Source organism: Tachyglossus aculeatus, chromosome 7 (assembly GCF_015852505.1).
Source record: "Tachyglossus aculeatus isolate mTacAcu1 chromosome 7, mTacAcu1.pri, whole genome shotgun sequence".
In the NCBI taxonomy this organism is placed as follows: domain Eukaryota; kingdom Metazoa; phylum Chordata; class Mammalia; order Monotremata; family Tachyglossidae; genus Tachyglossus; species Tachyglossus aculeatus.
The window spans coordinates 31,223,916-31,243,453 of record NC_052072.1 but is presented as its reverse complement, the minus strand read 5'-3'; the positions used below and the strand labels follow the sequence as shown (position 1 = coordinate 31,243,453).

Here is a 19,538-nt window from a genome sequence, read left to right as displayed (position 1 = left end):
CTCCTGGGAAAGGATGTGCTAGTCACTGTCGCAGCAGGAATGAAGCCTGGGGATCATCATCATCATCAATCGTATTTATTGAGCGCTTACTGTGTGCAGAGCACTGTACTAAGCGCTTGGGAAGTACAAATTGGCGACATATAGAGACAGTCCCTACCCAACAGTGGGCTCACAGTCTAAAAGATGCTAGGTAATCATAAATTGCGTGTGTCTAAGCCGTGTAACAAACCACCATGGTATTGGGAACTGAGCCCACTGTTGGGTAGGGACGGTCTCTATATGTTGCCAACTTGTACTTCCCAAGCGCTTGGTACAGTGCTCTGCACACTGTAAGCGCTTAATAAATACGATTGATTGATTGATTGATTGGGAAGTCACAGGACTATTAGACGTACAGGCTCGAGTCACCCTTTCGCTACACTCCACCATCGGTCCTTGCCTACAGGTGCTCAAATACTAGTGAATGATTCGTCCGTCATTACCTTTTTTTGAACCCTGGGACCAGTATGGATCCTTGCAAGCTAAAAAGGATGGGCAATACTCGGGGTGAAAAAACCTTGGGCTGGGCTACCAGACGGAGGCAAGTGTCTGATCTGGAGGGCGATTTCATTCTTTTGCTTGGAGGTTAAGGGGGTTGGATGGGATCTCTGGAGAGCCCATCTTGATCCTTGGCGCCATGAAAAATAAGTAAAGATCAGAAATGATATCATCATCATCATCATCATCAATCGTATTTATTGAGCGCTTACTATGTGCAGAGCACTGTACTAAGCGCTTGGGAAGTACAAATTGGCAACATATAGAGACAGTCCCTACCCAACAGTGGGCTCACAGTCTAAAAGGGAGTCCTGTGTCCTATGAAGACACAGTTTACATAGGCTACTAAGGGAAGTTGAGGTGTTTCTAAACCTGTAGGTATATAGTCAAGAAAAAAGCAGGGAAGTTGAGGTGTTTCTAAACCTGTACGTATATAGTCAAGAAAAAAGCAGGGACCTTCGTTTACTCCAGAGGACAATGAGCCAGCACCGGTGTCAACAGAGTCTGGTTCACGTACCCACCCTCAACTCCTGGCACCCAGAACAGGGTTTTGAAATTTTCCTTGTTTCCTTGCCCTGCGGGCATTCAATCTAGGGGCAGCAGAATGCCTGCTTCATTTAGGAAAAATAGTATTTATTAGGAGTTTACTGTATGCAGACCACTGAACTAAGCACTAGGAAGGGATATCAGATATGAGAAGCAGCGTGGCTCAGTGGAAAGAGCCCGGGCTTTGGAGTCAGAGGTCATGGGTTCAAATCCCAGCTCTGCCAATCGTCAGCTGTGTGTGACTTTGGGCAAGTCACTTCACTTCTCCAGGCCTCAGTTCCCTCATCTGGAAAATGGGGATTAAGACTGTGAGCCCCCCGTGGGGCAACCTGATCACCTTGTAACCTCCCCAGCGCTTAGAACAGTGCTTTGCACATAGTAGGCGCTTAACAAATACCATCATTATTATTATTGTATCTGGAACTAAACACGGTAACTGTCCCTCGAGGGAGAAGGTGGGTACTGGGCGAGAATCCCACAACTGTCCAGCCTTGCCCGGCTTCCTCCCCTGCCCACCGCCGCTGGCTTCTGCTCGACACCTCTCTCGTGCCTTTACATCATCACAGAAGTAGGGGTGGGTTAGGTGGTCTCCAACACGGAGCCCTCCCTGAGGGCAGGCAGAGTCCCTGGATGGATACGATCTCAAGTGGAAAGTACCATAGCTGGAAGGCCCGGGCCCCTGGCTCCACATCGATTCAATTCTGGCTTTTCCAACAGCTGAACCCCCACTGGAGGAGTCCCATGACAGCTAAGTGCTGCAGTGACTAGAAAGCCTGCCTGCTGGGGTTTGGGTGTCCTTGGATCACTGCCAGTGCAAGAGCATCGTCTCTAAAGCTAGCTATCTCTGAAACAGTCACGGGATTTCCAGCATAAAGCTGCCCTTAACCCACTTTTGCAGTAGTTTGTGGATTAGGGGCAATGGGTGGGGGTAAGCACTTGGTCCAGTGCTCTGCACACAGTAAGCACTAAATAAAAACCACTGGTTGAACTGCACAAGGACAAGGAGAGATGTTGAGGTTCTCTAAATCCCTTCTCAGTTTCTCTCACTGGCTCCTCTTCTGTCTCCCAACATCTTACTGTGGGCCTTCTGCAGCACACTGTTCTAGGTTCCCTATTTTTCATCATCAGCAGCATCATCATCAATCGTATTTATTGAGCGCTTACTGTGTGCAGAGCACTGTACTAAGCGCTTGGGAAGTAGAAGTTGGCAACATATTTTTCTTGCTCTATTTTTCTTGCTCTACCCTTCCCTTGTCATCCACTCAAATAACTTCAGCTACCACCTCGGCGTGGATGACTCCGAAATCTACCTCTCTAGTCCCCGACTCTCATCTAAGCTGCAATCCCACAGCTCCTTTTATCTCCAGGATTTTGCCACTTGGACGAGCCACTGACCTCTCCAATTCAGTAGGTCATCTTCCTCTGCTCATCTTCCCCATTAAGTCCACTCCTCCTCCTCACTTTCCCACCTCAGTTGATAGTACCATCATCTTTCTCTTCCCAAAAGCCCAAACCTCGAAGACATCCTCAACTGCTTCCTGACTTTCACCTCTCACATGTAGTTCACTGCCAAATCCTGTCTGTCCTTCCTACACACCATCTCCTGGAACAAACTGCTACCACACCGATACATGCTCTGGTAGTACCGTGGCTAAACTATTACATCAGCCTCCACACCGGCCTTCCGGCCTCCAGCCTCTCCCTGTTAAAAATCTCTACTTCATGCACACACTTCTACAACACTCCAAACCCCCCAATGGCTTCCCCTTTCCTGAGACACCAAGTGGAAACGCCTCACAACTGGCTTCCCACCAACCTACCATATTTTACATATCTGCCCACTTTCAATCAATCAATCAATCAATCAATTGCATTTATTGAGCGCTTACTGTGTGCAGAGCACTGTACTAAGCGCTTGGGAAGTACAAGCTGGCAACATATAGAGACGGTCCCTACCCAACAGTGGGCTCACAGTCTCAAAGGGGGAGACAGAGAACAAAACCAAACATACTAACAAAATAAAATAGAATAGATATGTACAAGTAAAATAAACAAATAAATATTCACCGGCTACTCCCCAAATTGGCCCCCAAGCTAACTTACCTGCACCTCCCTCTCGACTCTCCCACTCCTGTTCTCTTGCTTGTGTTGTTTCCTCAGCTTGGAACCCCTTCCCTCCTCCCGCCTTTCCCTCTATTCAAAGCCCTTTGCAAGTCCCAACTCCTCCACTAAGCCTTTCCCGATTAATTCCAAGCATTCCAAATCATGTAAACCCACCCCATCTTAAGACGTTTGTATGTATTTTTATTGTACTGCACACTCACTTATTTTGTTTACTCTCTTTTAAAATGGCTTTAGTCTGCCTGCAGTGTAGCTGTAGGCTCCTTGTGGGCTGGAAAATCATGTCACTTCTTTGTTTTGTACTTCTCGAGTACTCAGGATAGCGCTTTGCGATCAGTGGGTTTTCCATAAATGCCATTCGGGCAGGAGCCGACACAGGAATGAGATGGAGGAGGTGGGCTAGACAGCACTGAATGCCCCCGTTACAAGGCCCTGGTTCCCCCCGGTACAATCAAGGTCCTCCTTTGGATCTTTCCGCTCCTGAGCACGGTGAATATGGCCATGAAGCTCTTTTTTGGGGGTGCAAACCCAAATGGAGCGGGGGTGGGAAATTATGGGGAAGAGAGGAATCATGGCAGGAGAAGGGCGTGTTTTGAGTCTCAGGATCCTGAGGAAGATGTGTTGCCATCTTGTACTTCCCAAGCGCTTAGTACAGTGCTCTGCACACAGTAAGCGCTCAATAAATACGATGGATGATGATGAGGAATCAATCAATCAATCAATCGTATTTATTGAGCGCTTACTATGTGCAGAGCACTGTACTAAGCGCTTGGGAAGTACAAATTGGCATCACATAGAGACGGTCCCTACCCAACAGTGGGCTCACAGTCTAAAAGGGGGAGACAGAGAACAGAACCAAACATACCAACAAAATAAAATAAGTAGGATAGAAATGTACAAGTAAAATAAATAAATAAATAAATAGAGTAATAAATATGTACAACCATATATACATATATACAGGTGCTGTGGGGAAGGGAAGGAGGTAAGACGGGGGGATGGAGAGGGGGACGAGGGAGAGTCAAAGGAGCTCAGTCCAGTAATTCGTCCTTAAAGATGGAGAAATGCTGGAAGGTGGGGAAAGGAGAATGGCCCTTGATTCCAGGTAGCCGCTCCTCGCATCACCTCACAATGAAGCATTTACTGTTGCAACATCTTTCTCTCTGGACGTTTTTTTTAATCCATCCTGCACATATCAGCAAGATCTATCTCTTTCGAGGATTGTACCGAGAGGCGCCAGAAACTTGCCAAATTCTCCCGTGCTGGCAAACAGCAACCTGAGATTGCCATCACCGGGCAGTTCCTTCTCCTCACGAGGCTATGGGCTGCGCATATCATCATCAATTGTATTTATTGAGCGCTTACTATGTGCAGAGCACTGTACTAAGCGCTTGGGAAGTACAAATTGGCAACACATAGAGACAGTCCCTACCCAACAGTGGGCTCACAGTCTAATCTGCAACAACCACTAGAATGCTGATGAGACTGTGACTTTTGGACTAGGGATGGCCCTATCAGTACAGTCAGCTGTCCAATACTCGTTCCTTTAAAATAAATCTATCACAACTCATTATTTCTGTTGTTGTCCTTGCTTTACTCATTTAATGCGTCATCATGGTATGCTTTCCTTCTGTCTGTCTCCAGTGCCCTCAGCGCGTACGACAGCGCCTGGCACATAGTGAGTACTTAACAAATACCATTATTATTATTATTATTTATTAACCAGAGACAGGGAACCTGTCGGATTCATGATCCTTGTAGACATATGCGCTTGGATGTCCTGATGACACCTCAAACTGAACAGTTCTAAAACTGAGCACCTTATCTTCTCACCCAAACCCTGCCTCCTCATCACTGTAGAAAACACCACTATCCTTCCTACCTCACAAGCCCGTAACCTTGGCGTTGTCCTCAACGTCTCTCTCATTCCACCCACATATTCAATCGGTCACCAAATCCTGCCAGTTCTGTTTCACAGCATTGCTAAAATCCACCCTTTCCTCTCCATCTAAATTGCTACCACGCTGATCTAAACACTTTTCCTATCCCACCTTGACTACAGCATCTGCCTGCACGGCCTCCTGTCTCTCTCCACTCCAATCCATACGTCACTCTGCTGTACAAATCATTTATCAACAAAAACGCTCAGTTCAAGACCGTGAGCCCCATATGGGACAACCTGATTACCTTGTGTCTCCCCCAGCGCTTAGAACAGTGCTCAGCACATAGTAAGCACTTAACAAATGCCATCATCATCATTATTATTATTATTATTATATTCAAGTCTCCCCTGTCCTCAGGAACCTCCAATGGCTGCCTCTCCACCTCCGCACCAGACAGAAACTCCTTACCTTTGGCTTACATTATTAATTACTCATTTACTCATACCAATGGTCATCTCCCCCACTAGACTGCAAGCTCGTTATGGGCAGGGTACGTGCTGCTAATTCTGTTGTACTCTCCCAAGCGCTCAGTATAGTGCTCTGCACATAGTAAGTGCTCAGTAAATATGACTGATTGTACTTTCTCACGAGCTCATACAGTGCTTTGCACATAGTAAGCACTTGATAAATTCAATAAATAATCGTAAATATAACAATACTGTGGGTGAAGTACACAGCGGGCTTGAGGGTGGCACCGAAAGCATGATGATCACTGGCTCACCATCAGTTTGAGGGGCATCTCAAGCGGCAACCTACAGGGATTGTCCTGGGTCCAGTTCGTTTTATTACAGTTAGTTGTAAAACCTGTGTTTTCCCCATGCATTTTCGATAGGATGCTGTTAGGGAGTTAGAAAAGGATGTGCATATATATGTGTGTGTGGTGTTGGTAAAGATACGCATAATTATAACATGATCTTCCTAGAACATGGCAAACATAATGTGCTATAAAACACACTGAATCTTTATCACAGACTGGACAAATGACTCAAGAACTTGCTCACCAAATGTGCAGATGCTACTAAAAAAGGTGGATTGCTAAAATTTGGAAAGGCGTATATGAAATTCAGAGCGGCCTAAATAAATGCACAAAATGGCCCTTCGAAACAGGAAAGAGTGGTAACGGGACTAGGATCAAATAGTACGTTTGGATGTCTGCTTTTTATGGTATTTGTTAAGTGCTTACTATATGCCAGGCAGTGCTGGGGTAGACACAAGCTAATCAGGTTGGACACAGTCCCTGTCTCACAATCTTCATCCCCATTTTACAGATGAGGTGGCTGAGGCACAGTTCCAGGACTTGCCCAAGGTCACACACCAGGCATGCGGTGGATCAGGATTAGAACCCAGGTCCTTCTGAATTGAAATCTAAACACAAATTCAATATCAAGACTGCGGAGGCAGAATCACCTGGGGACAACAGTCACCCAGAAGTTAAACAGGAGTCCTCGATGTAGTGATATTATTAAGAAAAAACAAAACAGGATTGGGAGGTTTTAACAGGAGAGTACCCACACGAGAATGAAGAAATAATCCTTTTGCTAAATTCAGCACTAATCACACTCTTATTCTAGTATTTTGTACAGTTCTAGTTACATAGCTTAAAAGGGGCAGGGAGACACTGAAGAGGTGCAGAGAATTGCTATGAATTATTAAAGAGTTAGAATTAGGTCCCGAGAGAAAAGGGTAAAATAATTGGGGTCATCTTGCCTGGAGGAAAGGGAAGATCAAAGGGTGACAACTATTTTCAAGTTAACTATGCTGACTAACTGTTCTCTATGTCCACTGAGGACTAGACAAGATAAAAAGGTCTTAAACTAAAGCAGGAGGGATTTCACTTGGGGAAAAAAGGGCTTCTTGCCTATCAGCCTGGCAAAATAGCAGGCTAGGCAAGATGCCAAGAGATTTCCCAGTCTTAGCTGGAGCTCAGGGAAAAACTGGGAAGAGGCCAGCTATGCTTGGCCCAACTCAACCAAGCCTCTGGTCTTCACATGTCCTGTCACCTCAGCACTTGTCTACATTTCTTTGCACACTCAATAAACACGATTAATAATATATCTCTGCACAGCTGTACTTGGTTGTGTACATATTTCTGCCTGTCACCTGCATTCTCTATTCCTTGTATAGTCTATTTTTACGGTATTTGTTGAGCACTTCTTATATATATGTCAAGGACTGTTCTAAGTGCTGGGGTAGATACAAGATAATCATGTTGGACACAGCCCCTGTGCCACACAGAGCTCTTAGACTAAACTGGAAGGAGGAAAATTTTACAAATCATATAACTGAGGCATAGGGGAATGATTTGCCTTTCGTCACCCAGCAGACAAGTGGCAAAGCTGGGTTTAGAACCCAGGTCCTCCAACTTCCAGGCTCAGACTCTTTCCACTTGGCCACACTTTCCCTCACTGTTCTTTCTCCCGACTTTCCAAGTTCTTTTGAAGTTTAGGGGCGTACCTTATTCATTCCTTTTAATTTTGAAATGCTTAGGACCTACTAATGAACACACAAGGCGTGTTCTGACAGTGAACTGACAGTCGTCATTTTGATAGATGTCTCCTGAATAATAATGATAATGATGGCATTTGTTAAGCGCTTACTATGTGCAAAGCACTGTTCTAAGCGCTGAAGGAGGCATAGGTCTAACTTTCTTGGAGATCTCATTCTCTGGTGTAAAAAGCAGTTCCTATAGACTGATTGATTAACCAATTCCTTAATATACTGGTTGAGGACAAAACCAAAGATGACACTTATTTATTCTAACAATTCACATGAGTCACAGTCCGCTCCAGAACCATTTCATTCACCTTGGCCAATGCTACAACAGTTAGGACACGAGTCTACAGTATTTCAGGGTAGCCACCACACTGGAAACCTGGTAAAGTGTGGAGTCACCTGAGTGGTTTTTGTTTACCTGAGTGTGTCGACTGCCTACAATGGAGATTAGGGCATTCTCAGGTTGCGTGAGGTGCTTGTGATCAGACCATGATAGTCGATAAGCCCCAGAGACATCTTTTCCATTATCACCTTCCAAAACGATCCTACAAAATGAAGGAAACCAAAGGGGGGGGGGGGGGAATCACACATGTGAGTCACAGCGAGTTCGCACCTCTACTAGGGAGAGAACAATTCGCTGTATATTTCACTTGGTACACACCAGGTGAGATGCCAGAATATTCTTGGCACTGGGCTCTATTTCCAGCCTCCCAGCCATGACGACTGAGTAGTCACACCAGACACTGCTGTTCATTCATTCATTCAATTGTATTTATTGAGCGCTTACTGTGTGCACAGCGCTTGGGAAGAACAAGTAGGCAACATATAGAGACGGTCCCTACCCAGCAACGGGCTCACAGTCTAGAAGGGGGAGACAGACAACAAAACATGTAGACAGGTGTCAAAATCATCGGAACAAATGTTACTTCCAACTAGTAGCCATCAATGTTAGGCAGCCCCTCCTGGCAACCCTAGGTTTTCCAAAGCAGTTGAGCATCTTGAGAGATTTTTCTTGTCTTGTTCAAGGATCTGTACCCATCCCAGGTCTCAGTGGAGGAAAAACCAACCTCACCTGTCCCCAGCTACGAGGTTGGCCTGTGTCTGTCCCATGGGTCGGTGCTGCAGGGCTGGACTTTGCCTGGCTGAGTTTGTTCCTGACGGTGGCCCGCGGTGCTCTGTAAATAATACACACGTGGACGTTAAGCCCGAAAGCAAATTTAAAATAGCAATCGCCTTCTTCCCACTACTTGCTCCCGAATTCAACTGACTTCGATATTCCGCCGCTTACCAGATGGAATGCTTTTCTTCAGCTGCTGACAACTTAATAGGATGCCTTTTAAGATCATTAAATGAGGAAGCATAAAATGAGATGGTTGGCTTACAAACCTATCACAATATTTCTCTGATTTCCTAAAAAGGGAGCTTCCAGCTTTTCCAAGGGGATCAGTGGTACCCGGAAATACAGAGTCTTTAAGGACCTATGAAAAATTCAAGAGCAAGGCAGCTCCCTAAGGACGGGACTATTGCTGACCTTCGGCAGGTGAAGTACTGTAATCGAGGTACATGGAGTTGGGACATTTGGCTCTTTTAGATTTGGTTTTTGAGGAATGCTCACAGTACAGTCTACGAGAACAAGAGGAGAAGGGTTCTCATTTCAGGGAGAGCAGCTTGGAAGTAGGAATCTGGCACGTATTTGGTGGCCGGGTCTGAGAAGAGATGAACGCTGGGACCTGCTTTTAAAACCTTGGGAATGGGAGTAGCTCCTTATCGCCTCAAAGCTAGCTAGAACTGCTACCACTCGAGGCCTGCACCTGAATGAGGAATGCCAGAGTATGTAGGCACTTCAGTTGATATCAATTTCCAGGGCAAAAGCTAGCGGCGGCACAGACTGATACCACCCATGTCAGAAATCTGGGTAGTGGGCACCAAAAGACCGTGAAAACCATGCCTTTGTAGGATAAAGGAAGGGATTTATATTAATTTGCAGAAGGAGTTGGGGAACGTTTACTTGGTTGGGAAGGATTTGTGATTGATTAAAAAGGACAGGATCCTCTCTGGGCTGGGGTCTGCCTTCTGGATCTGCTGCAACTGTGAACTCTGGTGGGCTGCTACCTGGAAACTTGATGCTCAGCTGAGCTGAAGTTATGAGAGAAGCGGCGTGGCTCAGTGGAATGAGCCCGGGCTTTGGAGTCAGAGGTCATGGGTTTGAATCCCGGCTCCACTAACTGTCAGCTGTGTGACCTTGGGCAAGTCACTTAACTTCTCTGTGCCTCAGTTACCTCACCTGTATAATGGGGATTGACTGTGAGCCCCACGGGAGACAACCTGATCACCTTATAATCTCACCAGCGCTTAGAACAGTGCTTTGCACATAGTAAGCGCTTAATAAATGCCATCACTATTATTATGAGAAGCAGAATGCCATTCCCCAGACTTCAACCAGTGATTCTTGTTGAAAGAACAATTTAACTTTCGAGAAACGGATTTTTCTTCTTCCAAGGTTAAAATATGAAAAATCTCCAATTATTCATTTATTTCTTCAAATTCTGATTCTGACCTTTTATAAATTTGTCCTTTGTCTCTGAAAATAACTCCTTCTAGTGAGTTTCTGTTTGATCCACATCTACAAATCCGTTTTTTTAATGGTACTTGTTAAGCGCTCACAGTACCAAGCGCCGGGGTAGACACAAGCTAGTCAGGTTGGACACTGTCCGTGTCCCACGTGGGGCTCCGAGTCTTAATCCCCATTTCACAGACGAGGTACCTGAGGCACAGAGAAGTTAAGCAACTTGCCCAAGGCCACACAGCAGACAAGCGAGAGCTGGGGTTAGAACCCAGATCCTTCTAACTCCCAGGCCCGTGCTCTATCCACTAGGCCATGCTGTTTCTAAATAATTGTGTAACATTCTAAGAGCACAGTACCCTGATTTTTTTTTACTGAAGCACTTAAGGAAGCAGGTTATTGTAGATATAAATTTGACTATAAAAACCAGATGAGAACACAGTTCGATACACTCATAAACAAACCGTAGCTATACTACCTGAACTTCTCAAAGTGATTTCTTTGGGACATAACCCCTTATCCTGAAATGAGTTTGATTTTTAAAGTATATGAAATCAATAACAAATTTTGAAAATACAAAATGTAGCCCTGCATTAAAGTTTAAGGTAAATGTAATTCTTTGATAGTCTGAATTCCAGGATAAAATCAATAGCCAACTTCCATGTTACAATGAATGTCAAGTGAAGGTCTTACAGGAGGAGCGCTACATCCTGACTTTGGGTATATGGTTGGGAAAAAGCCATCCCCTTGGCAAAATAACAACGGTAACTTTAATTAAACTGACAAGAGATTTCAGGAAAGAGCAACAGTGGGAACGGCAAAAAAACAGCCCGTCCTTTCCAAGCGATTAGATGTTACATATTCATACTGAACTGTTTCTAGTAAATAATGCAGCGGAACAAGACAGAAAGCAAGGTAGCATTGATTAGAATATATGATTTCCAAAGATAGGACTGCAGAGTCACAAATATCCATTTGGCTGCTTAGAAGAGCTAATAGCTTTACGCACAATTTAGATAGGAAGTTGGAAGGCTCATAGTGCCTTTCTTTGAAAGGAGTTTTAGGATGAAACAAACTTCTCCAAATACCTGCTAAGAAGCTATAAATTCCAAACGTTTCTGTTGGGCAGTGGAAGTCTGAAGCCCACAGGACAGGGGAAAAAATGAGGTTGTGGGTGGGTGTCTGCGTCTGGGAGTAGACCCAGATTGGAGCTTTGCCAATGAAGAGGTTTATCGGCTTGCCTCATTATTTTGGAATGTCAGCCTTCCATCCTTCCACTAAAACAGCCCACAGCAACAGCAGTCTTAAGAAAATCTGGGAATTCCCGCTCTCCGGGGACACTTTGGCCAGAACTTTTTGGGAATCCTCTTCCTCTGGGGTAGAGTACTCCAACGTTAGTAACTACATTTCCATGGGCTCTCCCTTCCTGGCATCCCCTCCAGGCACTGTTTCCACTACAACACTAAGGTGGTCCAAGCCCTGTGAGGTTGATACAAAAAGATCAAAGAACCAAGAAGTTTTGATTCCTCCGTTCCCTTACTCTGAAGGTTGATCCTTCTACTCTTCAGCTTTTCATATTGGCTTTATAAATAAGGCGAGGAAAGATGAAATACGGACCATACATTCTGCCTCTTCCAAAGCCACCAGTTTCACTTGCTCTTATTGTGAAAATTGCTCAAGATGGCAAGGCCTGAGTGAATGGAGTGCAGGCTGAATACAACCAAGCTGTTTTCTGGGATCCAACAGTGAATGTTAAATGACCTGCTTACCGGCCATTTCCAAATGCCCTAATTTCCCCTGCGAGGGAGCTGGCTAGGAAACACGAGGCAGAGGATGGGCCCCGTGCCGCAGGCCATCTGCCAAATGCAAAACCATTAGGACCAACAGCAGTGTCCTCTGATTTATTCACTCTCACCCTAATTAAGATACAGATATTAAGGCAAAAACCAAAATTAAAATGGCAGTCGTCTTCCTCTCCCACTCTGCTCCTGAATTCCCAAACTGACTTTGTGGGAATTCTGTCCCTTACCAGATGGGATGTTTTTCCTCCGCTGCTGACAACTTAATAATATGATGCCTTTTAAGATCATTAAATGAAGAAGCATAAAAAGAGGTTCTCAGGTTTAAAACCCTTCTATCACAACAATGCTCCTTGGGTTCCTAAAAGGGAGCTTCCTGCTTCTCCAAGTGGATCAGTGGGAGGGAGGTTGTTTTTCTTACCTTCCTCAGCAATGACAGTGAGCGTGACTGAGACACCAGCATCCTTGATCAGCTGAACAATGTTATCGTGAGAGAGCTCGATGATAGACTGTCCATTCACTGCAGAGATCCTATCTCCCACTTTCAGTTTCCCACAGTGATCTGCTGGGCTTCCTTCAATGACACGCCCAATTTTATGAGGAATCACTGGGGGATCAAGAACAAGAGTACCAGTTTTCAGTGACATTTGGTTCTCATTTAAACAGGCAACGGAATTGATTCTTTATGGTAAATGCATGCCCAACTGCTGGTATTGGTTACCATTCCCCAATCTAAGCAAAATCAAAGGTGTCATCTCAAAAGCCACCCTGGGCACCAATGACAGGCAATAAGGGGTTTCTTAGATTTATTTGGTTGGTAGCTAGGATTTAATACCCTCTAAATTTCAGGAGGTACTTAAACATTTACAATTTTTTAAATTTAAGTTTTTAAACAACAGTATTTGTTAAGTACTTATTATTTGGCAAGCAGTTTACAAAGTGCTGGGGTTAGACATAGTCCCCGTCCCACAATGGGGCTCGCAGCCTAAACTGGAGGGAGAACAGGTTTTGAATCTCTATTTCACAGGTGAGGAAACAGAGGCATAGAAAAGTTAAGTAACTTTCCCAAGGTCGCTCAGGAGGCCCAAGCTCTTGCCTGAACCCAGGTCCTCTGACTCACAGGCCTGTGTTCTTTCCCCATTGCTCTTTTTAAAAGGGTGCATGGCGAGAAGCAAACAATGACGTTCCACAGTTCCAATTCCACTACTGCCACGCTTCAATAGGAAGCGCAGTAATCTATCTGTGGGGTTAATTCCTCAGAATTCCAGATAACAGGAAAGCCAGGTAGGGAAGGGAGGAAGAGGAAGACACATAAGAAAAGTTAAACTCATTTTAAAGACCCCTTAGGGCTGCTGTTGGAATACAGGCTCACCCTCACCAGGTTTTAAAGCACTGTTCCTGGGCTCTCTGTTCATTCTAAGAAGCCACTCTAAGTGCTTATGAGGTAAATTAACTATTGAAAAGTAAGAACTCTTCGTGCAGTACATCAGATGATCCCAACAGAGCAAGCGTATTTCTGTACGACACCTGTCTACATGTTTGACACCAGTCTACATGTTTTGTTTCGTTGTCTGTCTCCCCCTTCTAGACTGTGAGTCCGTTGTTGGGTAGGGACCGCCTCTATATGTTGCTGACTTGTACTTCCCAAGCGCTTAGTACAGTGCTCTGCACACAGTAAGCGCTCAATAGATATGATTGAATGAATGAATGTATGATCTTCGATACGACGACAGACTTCAGCTCTGGAGAAGAGTGGCACGGCTGAGTGTTAAGAGTACTGGACTGGAAGTTATGAGACTGGGTTCTAAACCCAGCGCTGCCTCTTGCTGGCTATGCACCCCTGAGTAAGTCACTCAATTTTTCTATGCCTCAATTTCCTCACCTGGGGATTATATACCGACCCTGTATCTACCCCAGTGCTTAGCACAGTGCTGGGCACATTGTAAGCACTTGCTAAATGTGCTATTTGGTTTTAATAGAACCCTCTGTGATTTGGGGAGGTAGAAGTATTAGGAACCAGTGATAACCTTAATGAACTGAAAGAGTTAATGTACCACCCTTAAACACAACTTTCTATAACTACAATTTTGGTCTACTACTCCCCTGATAAATGAAGGTCCTTGAAGACAAGGATTGTGTCTTTTCTTTCTTTAGTATGTTCTTTAAGTACCCAGCTCTGTAAATAGTTGGTGCTCAATAAATACTGTCATATCTGCCCCAGTAGCTTGCAACCTTGGTATTACTTTTGAGTCTTTACTCTCTTTCAACTCATCATTAAATCCTGCTGGTTTCCCTCCACAACATCTTCCTATCTCCGTGGATTCCAACTCCTTTCGGATTTCCCAGTGCTCTATACTCCAACTCGGCATAGTTTCTCCTCACTGCGTCCTCCTGATCCACCCTGACCCTTTCTTTCCCTTACATCTCTCCTTGAACTTCTTCCCCTTCACTGTGGAAAGCACCCAACAATCTCAACATTTTTTTGTGCCTCCTGATCTCATCTTCTCTCCTTTCTTTTCCCCATCGTTCCTTTCTCAACTGGTCTGGCTGCTTCCAGTGCCTCTCCCTCTAACCAATTTGTCACTGTCACAAATTTGTCCCAATTTGTCAATTTGCCCATGTACATTATTTAATCCCCACACTATCCTCAGCCCTCTTGTACATATGTATATAAGGAAGCAGCACTGCCTAGTGGAAAGAACATGGGCCTGGGGAGCCAGGAAACCTGGGTTCTAACCCTGGCTCTGCCACATGCCTTGGGGAAGCCACTTAATTTCCCTGTGCAAAATGAGGATGAAATACCTGTTCCACTTCTTCCTTAGACAGTGTGCTCCTGACCGTCTGACCCTGATTACCTTACAGTACAGGGCCTGGGGCATAGTAAGTGCTTAAAAATACCATTTGTATTATAGTCGTATTTTTATGTATATTTAATTTTCTGTTCAGCTGTTTCATCCTGTTGTGTTTTTACTGCTTCCTGCTTAACATTTGTGCTTCCTCAGGCTTGCACTACGTGTACAGAAATTCTGTCTGCCTCTTCCAGTGGATTGCAAACTCTTTGAGGGCAGGGAACTTGTGACTGTTACTACTGTACTCTCCCAAGTGCAAAGTACAGTGCCGTGCACTCTGTAGGCACTCTAGTATCATGGAAATTGTCATAGCAAGTATAGACTATTAAATCACCCTCCTCACTCGCCTCCCAGCCTCCATCATTTCCCTTCTCCAGTCGATACTTCAATCAACCATCTGAGTCCTTTCTCTAAAATGTCACTCTGCACATACCTCTCCACCCCTCAAACATTTCTAATGATTATCCTCTCCTTGCCAAATCAATAGAAATTCCTTACCACTGTTTTTAAGGCACACCACCAGCTTCTTTCTTCTTTATAGTATTTGTTAAGCATTTACAATGGGCCAGACACTGTACTGAGCACTAGGGAAGATAAGAGCTAATCAGGTTGGACACAGCCCAGGTCCCACGTTGGGCTCACAGAATTAATCCCCATTTTACAGAAGAGATAACTGGGGCAGAGATAAGTGAAGTGACTGACTCAAAGCCACACAGCAGAAAAATGGCAGAGCCGGGATTAGAATCTAGGTTCTTCTGACACCCAGGCACGTGCTTTACCTGCTAGGCCATACTGCTTCTCTAAGGAGCTAACACTCTTTCCCCACAATACCCCAGCTCTCACTCTTCACTCTTCCCAAACTCACTTGGCTCTCAATTTGGTTTTTTGACTCTCCTGCCTTTGACCCCTCGCTCATGCAACTCTCTCCTGCCTGTAACTCCTTCCAAATCTATCAGTTCGCAGTAATAATAATGATAATAAATAGTACTAAGCACTTACTAGGTGTCAGACACTGTACTAGGCACTGGGGTAGATACGGGATAATCAGATTAGTCAGAATCCTTGTTCCACTTGGGGCTCGTCGTCTAAGGGGGAGGGAGAACTGGTATTCCCATTTTACGGATGAGGAAACGGAGACACAGAAGAGTTAAGTGGCTTGCCTAAGGTCATAAAGTAGGCAAGTGGCGGAGTTAGAACCCAAGTCTCCTGACTCTTAGTCCTGTGTTCCCTCACTAGGCCATGCTGCTTCTCGACTCTTCCCCATCTTCAAAGCCCTCCTGAAATCCCACCTCCTCTAGGAAGCATTCCCTGACTGTATCATCTCCTCCCAGGTCCCAACCTCCATCTCAGCATTTAGGTCCTCATAACCATCTGGGGCACTTCTGACATAACTACTGAAGTACTAGTGATAATAATAATAATAATAATAATGTTGGTATTTGTTAAGCGCTTACTATGTGCCAAGCACTGTTCTAAACACTGGGGTAGATACAGGGTAATCAGGTTGCCCCACGTGGGGCTCACGGTCTTCATCCCCATTTTACAGATGAGGGAACTGAGGCCCAGAGAAGTTAAGTGACTTGCCCAAAGTCACACAGCTGACAAGTGGCAGAGCCGGGATTTGAACCCATGACCTCTGACTCCAAAGCCCGGGCTCTTTCCACTGAGCCACGCTGCTTCTCTAGTAACAAGAGTATTTATTAAACTCTTACTGGATGCAGATCACTGTACTATGTGCTGGGAAAGATTCCAGCGGTGGGAATTAGATGTGATGTCTGGCGTTTAAACCTTATTCACCTATAATCAATCAATCGTATTTATTGAGCGCTTACTGTGTGCAGAGCACTGTACTAAGCACTTGGGAAGTACAAGCTGGCAACATCTAGAGACAGTCCCTACCCAACAGTGGGCTCACAGTCTAAAAGGGGGAGACAGAGAACAAAACCAAACATACTAACAAAATAAAATGAATACAATAGATACGTACAAATAAAATAAATAAGTAAATAGAGTAATAGAGTAATAGTTCTTGGCATTCTCTCTTTCCTCCTATAAGTAATGTATTTTGTGTTAAACTGTATGCTCTTGGTTAAATTTTCTCTTATATTTAATGCTCCCTGAGGGCAAGAGTATGTCTTTGATCTCTACCGTACTCTTTCAAGTGCTTAGTACAGTGTTCTGCACATAGATGCTCAAAAATACTATTGATGGTTTGATTTTTTTGCACAAATGAAGCCACCTAATTCCATTAGAACATAAGGCCTTGAAGCCAGAGACTGTGTTCTTTTGCCTCTGAACACAACGAGCACCCTCAGGAAGTACTATTGATTGATTACTGATACTAGAGTGGGTATGGAGATATCTTTGGGCTCCTAAAGGGTCTGGCTTGTTTGGTATTTGCCATGCCACTCCGAAGAGGTTTTTATCGCAGCGGCTACGGGCCCATCTGAGATTGGAGGCCTCTTTGACCTGCTCAACCTACCCTTAAATTTCTACCTCGGTTTTGGAAGCATTTAACGCTAGAAAGTGTTCAGAAATTCTTCAGTCAACAGCTTTTCCAGATTCCTTGAGAGGAGACTTATTCTTGCCTCAGGACCACACCCTGTTGATTCACTGAAACCTCAGTAATCGCCTAACTTGCATTTCCCTAACCTTTATTTTGAAGGGTGTAAATTCTTAGTTCTTGGAATTAGCGAAATGAATTTCAGGCGATTCGGGGAATTTGGGATTCTGGGTTTTAAGTTATTAGCAGGTTTTCTGATTCTAAGAAACGGATTCTTGAAATGTCAGAATTCTTGAAATGTCAGAATTTCTGAATTCTTGAAATGCCTGGGAAAGTTATTTCCCAGAGAAGCAAAGGTATTTAGTAGTAGTAACATCATTCTCTCTTCTTATGTACATGGATTCTAGGAAAAACAATAAAAGGACATCATCTGAACTTTCAAAAAAACCCCACCTGGAATATATGTAGCCAAGAAAGAATTTATTCATCAAAGTCCTGTTACACTATATTGGTCTGCTGAATTTAGGGCCAGATTTGCCCAAAAAGAAAATCTATAATTTTTCTTTAGCTTGACCCTAACCCAAGATGGCAGAAATTCTCAAGGCACTTCTATGCTGTTTATCAAACGGCTGCACAAAGTAGGTGCTAAACTGATTGATTAAAAAGCCCCTTCTTAAGGAGTTTTTTTATAATTCTGATCTGAAAAGCCTATGGCTGAAATAAAGAGCAGCAGGAATATATTGAGGGTATCTATGGAAAATTCACTGAAAAAAATAGGGCTGATATTCTTCCACTCCTAAAACTACCTCACTAGTCCCAACCTCTTTTCTCTTGCATCCAGAACAGCTCTAAATGGATGTCCCACCAATGCCACGGGTTTAAAATGTCCACAACTCAATGTCTCATCTTCTCTCAAATCCTCTCCTCCACCTAGTTTTCAACTCCACAACCTAGACATCCTCACATTCTCCCCATACACAGTGTGTCACTAAATCTCCATTTTTCCTTCCCAATCTACGATCTGCATATTCCTCCCCACCATCTGACTACCACGGCGGCCCAGCCACTTGTCATGTCCTGGCCTGGCTACTAAATTAGTCTCCTTCTTGCTTTCCCTGCCTTCAGTCTCTCCTCTCTCTAGTCCACAGTTCACACATTCTGCAGCCTGTCTTCCCACGTCTCAAAAAAACCTCTGGTTTATCCATTCCTCTCTAGATCAAGCAGACTCCTAACCATCAGCTATAAAGTTATTTCCCTTCTGCCTCTCCGCTCTCCCCCTAATTAACACCGATTTTTTTTTATGGTATTTGTTAAGTGAACAGTGGGGTAGATACTTGCACACAGTCCATGGCCTGCCTGGGGCTCAATACTTAATCCCTATTTTACAGATGAGGTAACTGAAGCAAAGAGAAGTTAAGTGACTTGCCCAAGATCACACAGCAAACAAGTGTCTGCTTAGAGAAGCAGCGTGGCTCAGTGGAAAGAGCCAGAGGTCACGGGTTCAAATCCTGGCTCCGCCAATTGTCAGCTGTGTGACTTTGGGCAAGTCACTTAACTTCTCTGTGCCTCAGTTACCTCATCTGTAAAACTGGGATTAAGACTGTGAGCCCCCCATGTGACAGCCTGATCACCCTGTAACCTCCCCAGTGCTTAGAACAGTGCTTTGCACATAGTAAGTGCTTAATAAATGCCATTACTATTATTATTATTATTATTAAGTGGCAGAGCCAGTATTAGAACCCATGTCTTTGTGAGTTCCAGGCCCGTGCTCTATCCATTAAGCCACACTGCTTCTCATACTCTGTGTTCCTCTCCAACTAACCTATTTACTGTGCCACATTCTCATCTCTCCCATCATTAATTGGAATAGTACGTCGAATAGTAAGTACGTTAATTGGAAAAGCACATAGTAAGCGCTTAATAAATGCCATCATTATTATTATCATTATTATTATTATTATTATTATTAACCTTTTGCTCAAGCCCTCTCTCCTACCTGGAACTCTCCTCCATTTCAAGTCCAATATGTCACAGCTCTCCCCATTTTCAAAGCCTTTCTGAAGTCAAATCTCCTGGGGACCTCTGATTAATTTCAAATCTCTCAACCCCACCAACTGCATTTATTGAGCACTTACTATGAGCTGAGCACTGGACTACATGCTTGGGTGGGTACAATACAATAGA

General features: G+C 44.3%; 1 protein-coding gene across 3 annotated transcripts in view; it reads right to left on the bottom strand.

Moving 5' to 3' along the window:
* The window catches only part of MAGI3 (membrane associated guanylate kinase, WW and PDZ domain containing 3), a 189,931-nt gene that overhangs the window by 10,091 nt on the left and 160,302 nt on the right, over positions 1–19,538 (bottom strand). For all 3 annotated transcript variants that reach the window (XM_038749323.1, XM_038749324.1, XM_038749325.1), the window contains 3 exons: positions 12,424–12,609; positions 8,713–8,815; positions 8,059–8,185 (listed from right to left, as the gene is read on the bottom strand). In XM_038749323.1, coding sequence (XP_038605251.1) covers positions 8,059–8,185; positions 8,713–8,815; positions 12,424–12,609 — 416 coding nt within the window. The remainder of the gene's footprint in view (positions 1–8,058; positions 8,186–8,712; positions 8,816–12,423; positions 12,610–19,538) is intronic.